Source organism: Telmatherina bonti, assembly GCF_933228915.1.
Source record: "Telmatherina bonti genome assembly, chromosome: 16".
Classification (NCBI taxonomy): domain Eukaryota; kingdom Metazoa; phylum Chordata; class Actinopteri; order Atheriniformes; family Telmatherinidae; genus Telmatherina; species Telmatherina bonti.
This window is the reverse complement of record NC_136614.1, coordinates 16362418-16373675: the sequence shown is the minus strand read 5'-3', so window position 1 is coordinate 16373675 and position 11258 is coordinate 16362418. Positions and strand designations below refer to the sequence as shown.

General features: G+C 38.9%; 1 protein-coding gene across 3 annotated transcripts in view; it reads right to left on the bottom strand.

Annotated features, from left to right (window-relative positions):
* Positions 1-421: 421 nt before the first annotated feature.
* Positions 422-11258, bottom strand: part of ptprk (protein tyrosine phosphatase receptor type K) — a gene marked incomplete at its 5' end in the record, with an annotated part of 111135 nt that continues 100298 nt past the window's right edge. Inside the window, 16 exons of one of the 3 annotated variants that reach the window (XM_079256015.1) lie at positions 422-582; positions 699-834; positions 1046-1209; positions 1301-1426; positions 3556-3687; positions 5130-5318; positions 5622-5771; positions 6502-6637; positions 6745-6899; positions 7323-7439; positions 7600-7697; positions 7824-7860; positions 8468-8485; positions 9505-9650; positions 10018-10105; positions 10527-10732. In XM_079256015.1, the coding sequence (XP_079112141.1) occupies positions 529-582; positions 699-834; positions 1046-1209; positions 1301-1426; positions 3556-3687; positions 5130-5318; positions 5622-5771; positions 6502-6637; positions 6745-6899; positions 7323-7439; positions 7600-7697; positions 7824-7860; positions 8468-8485; positions 9505-9650; positions 10018-10105; positions 10527-10732 (1952 nt within the window). In that variant the 3' untranslated portion in view covers positions 422-528. The remainder of the gene's footprint in view (positions 583-698; positions 835-1045; positions 1210-1300; positions 1427-3555; positions 3688-5129; positions 5319-5621; positions 5772-6501; positions 6638-6744; positions 6900-7322; positions 7440-7599; positions 7698-7823; positions 7861-8467; positions 8486-9504; positions 9651-10017; positions 10106-10526; positions 10733-11258) is intronic. The other 2 variants (XM_079256014.1, XM_079256013.1) reach the window with 2 other exon arrangements.

Genomic DNA, 11258 nt, shown 5'->3' with positions numbered 1-11258 from the left:
CCATGATGACACACCTAGAGCGCTCTCAGAGTACTCAAAAGATAGCATGAAAGAAGGAATGTGGGGCCACTGGAAACTCAATCTGCAGTTTATCAAAAGCTGTGTTTGCAGCTTACAATGGGTAGGGAGGCATCTAGAGTACACACTGAGTACTGCAGCCAAGACAGCACGAAGCAATGAGTCCATCGGGGAGGGCTGCGGTGGGAGGCTTAACATTTAAGTCAGGGCCCAAAACATACAGGAGCCCACTGGCGCTCGAAAAGCTGTACAGTAAGCATAAAAGAGTAAAAGGAGTAATCATCATCATCATCTCCTCTGCTGCAGTCCTCTCCACCGTCACTTCCAGGTGAGAGTCCTAACGTTAGACAAGAAGCTGATATTTCTTGTGCCCTTTGTTTGGACACAGAATGGATGCTACAGAACAGCCAGCGCAGAGGGGTGTTAGGACCAAGCAAAAGCAAAGGATCAAATACATCAAGAAGTGAACATATGTTCTCTGGCTCTTCTCAACTTCCTTCTCTGCTTCGCTTATGATGACTCGATGAACTCCAGTGCCAGGTCGTAGCAGAAACGATACTGTTCCTGTAGACAAACAGACACAACCACAGGATAAACATATCTGCGCGGTCACATGTAATTAGTTCGACCACTGCTCGTGTTATTAACCTATATCGTCTTTAAAATTGTGAATGGCTTACTGGAGTATCCACCATGTTGGGCTTGCTGTTCCTCAAGGTTTTCACAGCATGGAAAACATCAACCACACTCTGTCTCTTGGCCATCTCACACACAATGCTGCTGGCACAGAATACTCCACTTCGACCTCCTCCATTTCTAAATGATCACAATGACACACAGTTATTATATCTGATGTTTTAAAGACAGACAAATAAATTCAAATTGACATCGGACAAAGAACTCTGACGCCACTTATAAACAACTTTTTCAAATATTTTTTACATGCCCGGGATTAATGTTTTTATCTGATCCTTGGGTATTTTTATGTTTAAAAAAAACAATCTGCTTTAGTTTGCTGTACACTTACAGGCAGTGCACAATAGTTCTTCCTTCTCCCTCCTCTCCCTCGCGCTGCCACTGATCAACCTGAAGTATCAACTTGAGGAAGGAGCGTTTGGAGGCAGGGATTTCTCTGTGCCCCGCCCATCCCAGGTACTGGAACTGACGAACCATCAGGTAGCCTTCCTGAGGCTGAAAGATTAAATAAGACTGGCTGTAGTGGCAAGCAGATAGAGGTGCTGGCAGCGATATCATGCCAGGATGTATGAAGCAGTGAACTAACCCTGGTGAGGTTGCAGACTCTAAAGAGTCTACTGATGACATCGCAGTCCATCGAGCAGGACATACATTCCACCTGGACCGGACCGTAACGCAGCATGCCCTCCTCCGGCCAATACTGAGGACATCCCTGAGTGAAACAAGCAGAGTATTTACACCAGGACACAGAGAATATCACATCACTGCACTTCTCACAAAAACATCAAAGTTTATGTCTATGTAACATGCTTTGTGCCAAGAGGTGATGCAAAGAGAATTTACTTCCTTTAATTTGCTGAAAAACAACATCTATGAGGAGAGCTCAGCTTTATTTACAGTACTGGGAAAGTTTTTCTTGAACCCAGGAAAGAGGAGTAACAGGAATAAAAAAACGGGGCAGAATCAAGACTGTACAACTCAAAGTATTGAATTACCAAAAGTTCCTCATGGTGTTACGTTTGGACATGAGCTGCATGTGTTGAACTGACTAGAGAAGGTCCTGTACCTACCAGCTGTGCATGGTGGAACTGTAAGTATTTGGGAAAAAGAAAGCCAACCAAGTATGTTTCTGTTAGTTTGCTGTGTGAGTTCTAAGGTTGCTCTCTCATACTGTAATAACATGCTCTATTGGGTACTGAATACTATTGATCTCAGAGGAGATCAGACCCTGAGGAAGGGACGGGTGAAGTGAAGTCATGGGTCATTGCTCTCCTTTAAAAAGATTTGTTTGAATCAATGGAAGAAAAATGAGCTGCTGCTGCTGCTGTGTGTTTCTGTTACTTTGAGCAGAGCATGTCACAGATGTTTCTTAAAGATCTCAGGAAAAAAGAAAACTACACTAGCCCGTTGCTTACAATACTGGTTTGTCCTTTGTGTTGAGTTTGTTCTTATTTCTGTTTGAATGATTTATATGAGTGTTAACTCTCAGAACTCATCTGGTTCGGCGCTGATCTAAAGTGACAGCGTCAGCACTTTGCAAAATATCTCAGAAACCACATAACAAAATTTAATGGGGAAAATTGCTAACACAAACACACTCTTTGGGTGATCTATCGTAAGCTAGGTTTTCAATCTAGCCGTTAAGTGCAGCGAACTTTGCATGTGAATTCCACTGTGCTATGTTCATGATTCATTACATTTTGTGATTAAAAATATGTCAATTATGTTAGCTAACACTGATAATGTAAACACTGATGATTTTCTGTCAGTCTCTTGACCAATCAGATGCTCAGATTTCTTCTTCTTTTGGTTTTTATGATGGTGACATCCAATTGGAGTGGCCAAAGATCAGCGTGAGCTGAAATAGTTATCTTCCACTATCGAAAACAAAGTAATTACATTTTTCTTTCAAAAGTAATACAAAAAATAGGCAGGTCCAACACTTCATCCCTTGGGAGTGTGAGATGTGTGATGCAGATCTCTAGGTTGTTCCAGACAGAAACAAGCGACTCAAGAAGTGAGAGGAAAAATGAATGGGAAAAAAAAGTAAAAATGCAAATAATTTTTTGGTGTTTATGTTAGAATGTTGGGATCTTTTTCTCCTGACAGCCGAGGCCAGAGAGAAACACATTTATAAATGAAAAAGCTTCCACTTTTTTTTTTTGTTGTTGATCTGTGAATGTTTTAAATCAAATTCTGTGACATTCAATTTTCGTGTGGTTTTTTTCTTTTGTTTTTATTCTCATACAACTATCTATCCATCCATGTTGCATCATTTTAGAATACATATTAAGCTTGCCCAGGCTGTCCTGAAAAAAAGATGTTCATTACTTGACTGTGTGTAAAAGCGTTGAGATTATACATGTATTAATAGACAGAGCGGTGAGGCGGACAAAAAATAGCTCGAGTTTTAAGAGTTAATTAGCTTAAAGGATCCAGTAAGGCTGAAAAAATATTACAAAAAATATTACAAAATAATAATAATAATAATAATAATAATAATAATAATAATGATAATAATAATAATAGTAATAATAAATAATATAAAATATTACTGATTCTTTTGAAGCAATGAGTGGCTCAAGAATTCTGCACAGCATTGTACTTGGGGAAAATCTAGGAAACAAGTCCTGAGAACAACACTGTATATTAGTAAACAACTCCTTCCCTAGAGCAGCTGCTGCTGTCTGCCAGAGAGATCTCCTGCAAGGCAGCAAGCCTGCAGCATTACTGCTGACTGATTACCAAAAAACTGGTCTGTTCTCAAAAACTCAGAAACAAACTTTATAACATTTTATAACATGAAAATATCCACTGTGATGTACTATTACAGTGACTTACCTGAGCCAGGTCAATCTCATTCAGCATCACCAAACTGGTACATCCATAGTCGTAAACTAGACGCCAAAAGTCTTTGACGGTGTTGGGCAAAGGATGCTGGGTAACAATGAATGCAGCAGGCTGTCTGTAGCTCTGCACAGAGAAGACAACAAAACTGATGAGAGGGTTTCCATGCAAAAGGAGTTACAGCAGTATGAGCAAACTTTCAACTCAACGTCTTTATTTTAGTCTCTTACACCTGGTCATTCTCATTTACACACACACACTCACACACACACACATATGCACACAGAAAGAGCAGAGTGGCGGCACAGTTTGTGGGGTATGAGAGAGCAAGCAATAAGAAGGTGATGTTTCAGATGACCATGCAGTGGGACTTCGCTGTGAGGGCCTGGAGCATGCGTGTACATAAAAAATGCACCAAAATGTTTCATCTCATGGAGTCAATTAACTTCGTGTTCAGTTTGTTCAGGACAAATATGTCTATAAATATCATATAAAACACACTGAAAGCCAAGTGTCCAGTTAAAACACAAAGCAGAATATATATAAACATCAATACTATTACAGACTGAACTGGATGTGAACTGATCCCATCGTGGTGTGAATGACGATGTGCAGCCCGCTATATGATGAAGACGTGTGAATGGCTTGGGTGAGTAAAGCATTGAAGCCATGATGACAATCTAGTGTCAGGGTCAGGGCATGAAACTGGTGGCAGAACAACACTGAAGCCATGAAACAAATCCAGTATTGGAGATTTGAAGTAAAACCCCATTACCTGGAACTCTTCTGACAGCTTGGTTAGAGAGAGGCCAGAGGTAAGTGACTAAACGTAAACTCCTAAAACTTTACAGCAGCTATGCTACTTTCTCCCCCATTGGCTTTATTGGAGAAAATCTTTCTTTGAACAACATTTTTCTTTTTTTTGTTACAGTTTCAAACATCTATGAAACTATTCACTTACCTACAACCCACCCATTACTTTGTTTCCTGCTTCTCTAATGATTCTTTTTTTTACAAGAACTCAAAAACACCAACTTTTACGTCTGACTGAACATGACCACTTATCTTTATCTTACCTTTAAATTTCTATCTACTTCTTTTTCATCTCATGGTACACGGGCAACACGTTGATGCCGTGTCAACGGTCGCCAGTGTAATAATCAATGTTTGGGTGGAGGGCAGAGAAGCTAGTGGTCTTTTCAGAACCTGGATTTGTCTCTAGCCTTCTGCTGCTAAAACCACAAACACAGCATCACACAAACAGGGAGGGGAGTATCTGTGTGCGAGTGTTTTCTGTATTAAATATGTGCAAATGTTTCTTTATTCAAAACATCACTTCTCTATTTTCTTCAAAGTCTGTATCATTTTCAACAAATATGCAGTTTGGGACAACATACTTCATATTTCTGTTTATATTAATTAGCTACTATGTGCATAAATTGTGCTAAAAGCAACACATCTGCTGATCTAAAAACAATTTAAATGATTTCTTTTTGTATCAGAAAATGTCCCAAACTACGTTGCTTGATGTGTTGAAAATAACACAACCTTACTTTAGCAGCTTTCACTTGCAACAGACTTACATCCATCAAAGCCGCATTAATGTAATTGCTGCTTTCTCCATCTATTGTAATAAGGAAGGGCAGGCATCTGTCGGGAGGAAGGCCATCCATAAAGCGGTTCTTGTCTTGGTTTCTAGGCAACAAAGCGATGCTGCAATCTTCTGCCTGAGGCTGGGGAGTCACTGAGTTTAATGTCTGGAGAAAAAACATGGAAAGTTGTATCACCTTGTTGATGTAGTATACCACAACAAACATTCAACAATGTCTGCAAATGGTACTCGTAAACACAAGAATGGTGGCATTTAAACACTTGCTGTAAAGTTTTTGTTTGCAAAAAGTACAAAAATTAACATAATTTCAAATGTTTGTTGTCTGTAAATAATTTTTTAAAATGAGGCAAACCTTAAATCTAAAGAGACCCGTTTAAACTTCACATTAAAGGGGAATTCTGAGCGAGTGTCATCAGAGGCAAAAAAAACAAAAAAACAACCAAGTTACCTGGAACTCATCCTTCAGATGGGACGAGTTGGTCTGGGAGTCGATGCGGATCAGTTCATAAAAAGCTGCTTTGAACTCACACACTGGTATGGCTGTTTCTCCACACAGACATGCCTCTAGTATGGCATCATGGATGAATATATACTGCTCCTGTATATGATTTAAAGCAGCAATGTAACAACATATACACACACGTCATTCTTAGATAAAAATTCTTGCAAAAGAACAAAACATAAATTGTCTCACAGCTGAAATGAAAGTGTGCAGATGATGAGATGACTCATGGCAGATGGAGGTGTAGATGAGATGGGATGATGTATTACTTTACCTCTGAGTGAGTCTGTACACTTTGGTTTCTCTCAATGTTTCAAGCAAATGAAAGTTTACATTGTATAAAGACGTCCAGCTTGATGCTCAAGTGAAAGACCTAAGTTTGCTTTGTGGGATGGATGCTATAAGTAGGTTTGCATTTACTTGGACCAGTAAACTCCATGAGGGAAATGTCCTGTTTTTCACTGGTAAAAATAATATAAATACTTGACCTGTTAAATGAATTTGACACAAGCAATGGGAGATGGATTTGCTGACTTCTAGTCTTGTTTGATTTGTACAGAACAAGAAAGGTGAAGCTGACGTTTTCATGAATGAATAGATGATGGATGTCTACACATAATACAGTCACCTCAGCCTGTATCATGCTGAAGACTGAGTCTGAATATGAAGGTTTAGTTTGTTTATTCTAAGATGAAGATGCAGATGGAGGATGGTTGATACAGTCACCTCAGCCTGTATCATGCTGAAGAAGAAGAGTCTGAATATGAAGGTTTAGTTTTTTTATTCTAAGATGAAGATGCAGATGGAGGATGGTTGATGCAGTCACCTCAGTCTGTACCATGTTGATCCGTCTTGAGCGAAGCGCCTTCACGCAGTTGTAGATGTCAACCACTCCCTCTCTCTCTGCCATGTCTAACATGATGTCAATGACTATGAAACAGCCTGTCCGTCCGGCCCCAGCACTGCAGAGTGACAGACAAAAACGCAAGTTTATTAAATCAGCATTTTTTGGTGAGCATCCATGTTTACCAAGTTCAAACATGAATCTGAATCTTGTAAAGAATTGCACCTGCAGTGGACAACAATTGGTCCAGCAGAGGGTGGATTAGAGATTTTGACTCTGCGTATGAAGGATAGTAGTCCAGTAGCGTGGTATGGGACTCCATGATCAGGCCAGCCTGTGAAGTGGAACTGCTTAACTTCTCGCACTTCGTTGAAACCACGCTGGGAATAGATAAAGAACATCTATAAGTAAAACCTAGTCAAACCTGTCAAAGTTCCACTTCCTGTTATGTGTTGAAACAACAAGAAAGATGCTGCGACAACATTTCTATATACAGGGAAAATATACGGTTATGAAACTTGAGAAATGTACAAGTCTGGCTGAAGTGAAATTTAGCAGACAAGGAGTAATATTTACATGCTTTGCCCTTTCAAACCCCACAGTGAACATGTCTTAAATGTAATATTTTTAAAAGGATTTTCCCCCACACAAACAAAGCTGATACACATTTTGGCAAATATATAAAGATTGTGTTATTTTAAAGGGCTTGTCAGGTTTAAATTGGTTAAATGCAAAGCAGACGGCTTCAAGAGACATGAAATAACAACACTAGATTTTAAAAAGGTAAGTAAAATATCACTCACCCTTTCCAGAGTAAAGGTGCGGACCACATATTCAGCTAGAGGTTCAACTTCTACAAAAGTCACCTTAAAGTCTCCGTATACCTCAGCATCATCTGGCCAATACTTATAGCACTTTACCTGGTAAACACAAGTCCACATCAGGTCACAAAAATATATATATTATACATACATTAAAACTGAGCAAGTGTAACTAACACAGAGCTTGTGCAGTGTCTCTGCATTGGGAAATAGCTCCTCTGCACTGCAGAGGATGGAAGACAGAATAAGAGCAACTTACCCTTCCAACCTCCACCAGATTGGTTACCATGACGATACAGGCTGACTGTTCCTGCCACACCATCCTCCAGAAATCATACACCGTCTCATGAACAGGACCTACACACAACACTTGTAGGATTAAACTGTGTGCCATATAAATCTAATTTATACCTTGCTGGATAAAACAACAGAAACAGATTGTGTGCATTTTGCCTGGTATTTGGCATAGGTGCTGTAACTTACCTTGAGTAGCAATGTAGTGACTTGGCCTCTGATATCCCTGAAAACCAAACACAAGAGCAATTTAGTATTTATGGAAAATTTATGCATAGATTTCCATGTATTGACAAATACCATAAAAAATGAAAATGTCTTCATAAATAATAATCATCTTGCGATCAACTGTAATAACAGAAACATTATTTTGACAGCATAACAATTCACTATTGCTCCTTCTGGGAGATATTTTGACTGTATTATTGTCACATCTCATATAATGTTTGGAAAGCTGTCGATTTCACCACGGCGATATCATCTGAGGAAAAACTAGTTTACTACTAGTACCGGATGTCACATTAATGGGTTTTCATAGCCCTGCTCACACCTGATAGTGGTATGACAACCACTAATCAGGCTTTCATGACAATGTCAGGGGAAAATTGGAATATGCAAATAAAAAAAAGACATCTTTTGTACAGAGTGAAATCCAAGGAGTAGTGGTTGGAGGGCAGGATGAAGTGAAATCTTTCATGCAGCGAAAGGCCCCAGCAACTCAATGTTGTGCATAATTCTTCTAATGCACATAAAACAGCTGTACGAATGAATGTACAGATGAACTGGTGTAAAGGTTGAGGGGCATGAATGAAAGAATCCACAGTGATACTTACATCCCTGTACAGCCAAATCTACAGCCCAAGCCACAGGCAGAAAGAACAGGTGGAAGAAAGAAAGAAAGAAAGCACAACAATGTCAGTGAGTGTCAATCAGGAAAAAAAGAAAAGCTGCATTGAAATAATGGGAGACTGATCAAAACCATGCAAGAAAAAAGATATCTAAAAGTCCAAATTAGACGAATAGAATAGACACTTCCTAATGTTTGTTTAAACTCTTCAAAAGGCTGCAGACCAGCTGAGGAAGTGTCCACTCTATTCAGTCTAATTTTAGCTTCATGTGAGTGTTGGCATGCATGTAGTAAATCATAGTACATTATTAACATTACAAAAGCATGATGTAAGTGACTAACATGCAGTTATTGAGAGATGAGAAGTTCAAGAAGGATGAAGGATAAAAGGATGAATGTAGATTATGCTATGAAGGATGAATGGACATACAGATGATGTAAAAGGAATTGTACACAGAGAAAGGCAGCGACATTAAATAAGAATATCAGGTTAAAAGATGAAGAGGCTGAGGTGCCTGCCAGGAATTTGACGTTTTGGAAACACATTTGCATTTATTGGCAAACAGTTGAGAGCAACTTAATGTGAAAGCTACTGAAAATTGCTTGGATAAGCCTTCAGAAAAAGAAAGAAAGAAAAAAAAGTCTGCAACCAGATAAAGCTAAATGTGGCTCTCTTAGGCTATCAAACCATGTCAAGGCGATCAATTTTAAAATTGACCAAAAAGCTCTGTGCTACAGATTACACTCATTTCCTGAATTCCTTTACCTAAATCCTACAGATGGCAGTACAATATGCTCCTAAACAGAAAGTACTCATGTCACACATCTGGGTATAGGATAGATGGATGAGTTGACCTGAACAGAAAGCAGCAGGGCTGCTTTCTGTTCAGTATATGAACAGTATATGAACAGTATATGATGCATACTGGGGTGTAGCTGGATGCATGAAATAATGGATGGCTTCAATGGATGACTTTAATGGATGACTGCAAGACGCAATAAAGGTATAGAGGCCTGACATACGAGCGAGGGAGTGTGGTTTCGTTGGTTTCGTTGGGAGCCAATAGTAGCATTCGATGCGTTTCCACTTACATCGATGTAGTTGGCGTTGATGTAGTCGGAGGAAGGGTCGTCCTCAATGGGCTGCAGAATAACCCTTGAATGATCATCTAAAGAGAGACAATGAAGAACAATGTGGGAGAAACCGAGAGGGAAACGTTTTATGGTACTTTTGACAGAAAGTTTATTTTTACATGTAATCCTACATAAAAAAAAACATGTTCTTGATGAATTTAGAATAAATTTGGTCATATAAGTTCAAAGTGGGTGGGGCTTTAATAGAAAAAGAATTGATATAATCCAGAATAAGCTACACTTGTTTGATTAATTTAAAAGATGCTACCAATATAATTCAAAGTGTAAATAAAATGACATTATTTTTCACATTTACCAACACAGATATAATTCTGTTACAAAACCAACCTGCCCAAGAATGGATTACTTTACAAAGAACAGAAATAAGCCTTGCTTGCTTACATGCTATGATGTTCCCATAGCGGTTTTTGGTACGATTCTGCTCTTTCTTGGCCACATCCCAGGAGGCAGACTGGCCTTCAAAGAAGCTCTGTATCACCAACAGCAGAGAAAACCATAGGAAATGAAAATTAAACATGATGAAGCCATAAAAATACAACAATACCTCTGCATGATTTCTGACCAGAAAGAGTCACTCAGCAATTATTTTGCTCTGTTGGCTTTTATCTATTTAGCACCATAAAATACTTTTTGACACTGGGACTGTTTAGTCATTAAGGCAGACGGTACTCTTGAACTAAGAGGCAATGTAACCCTAACCATCAGTTTATTTTAAGGCTTTGAGAAAACATCCACTAAGGCACAACAGATCTCCATAATGTGATCCTGTTTGTGTTGGCTTCTTTACCTTCTGCAACATAGGATAAAAAAGATTATTAAAAATACAACATATAACACTAAACTACTTACAATATAACTGCTTTGTTAGCAGCTATCACCGACTAAGTTACTGATATTAGCATTCTCACTTCATATTCCTCCTTGAAACCGTAGCTGTCAGATGTTTTCATCAGGTTGATGTGCTGCAGGAGGTCAGCCACTCTGATGGCAGGGTGCAGCTGTCCTGTCTGATAGGGAGACTCAGTTCCTTCACAGTGATAGCGAGGAACATCCAGAAGTCTGCTGTTCTCAGCTGCAGAGCCGCTGTGGTTCTCATCTACAGGAGGAGTCAAAGTTACAGAGGTTAGTTGTTTATACAATCAATGGCTTCATACGATTTTTTATAATGTCCCTCCTCAACAGTCAACCAACAAACACATGATGAGACTGCTTTCGTCTATCGTGTGCAAGTAGCCTCAGTCCAACTTTGATTGTAGTTATACTTAGGGCAGTATGTAAAATACCTTACTCACATGTGGAATATTTTTATGTGCAAAAATATGTATATGTGTGTGTGTAAATGTGTATATATGCATACATCTTCCACAGAGCTTTTACAGACTATCTTTATATTGTGTCATGTGTTTTACCTTTGCTGTGGAGCACACAGTGTTGTTTATAAAGTGCTCTAGAAATATACTGGTAATTTAATTGTTTTTTTTTTTGGTTTGTTTTAGTTAAATTTGAATCAACTACATTCAATCACCTGCTGTTGAACATATGCAAGTGCCATATTGCAAGAAAAAAATCCACTCGTTGCATGGGCACACCTGGACATAAAGCTTTTTCTGATTCTGATAACG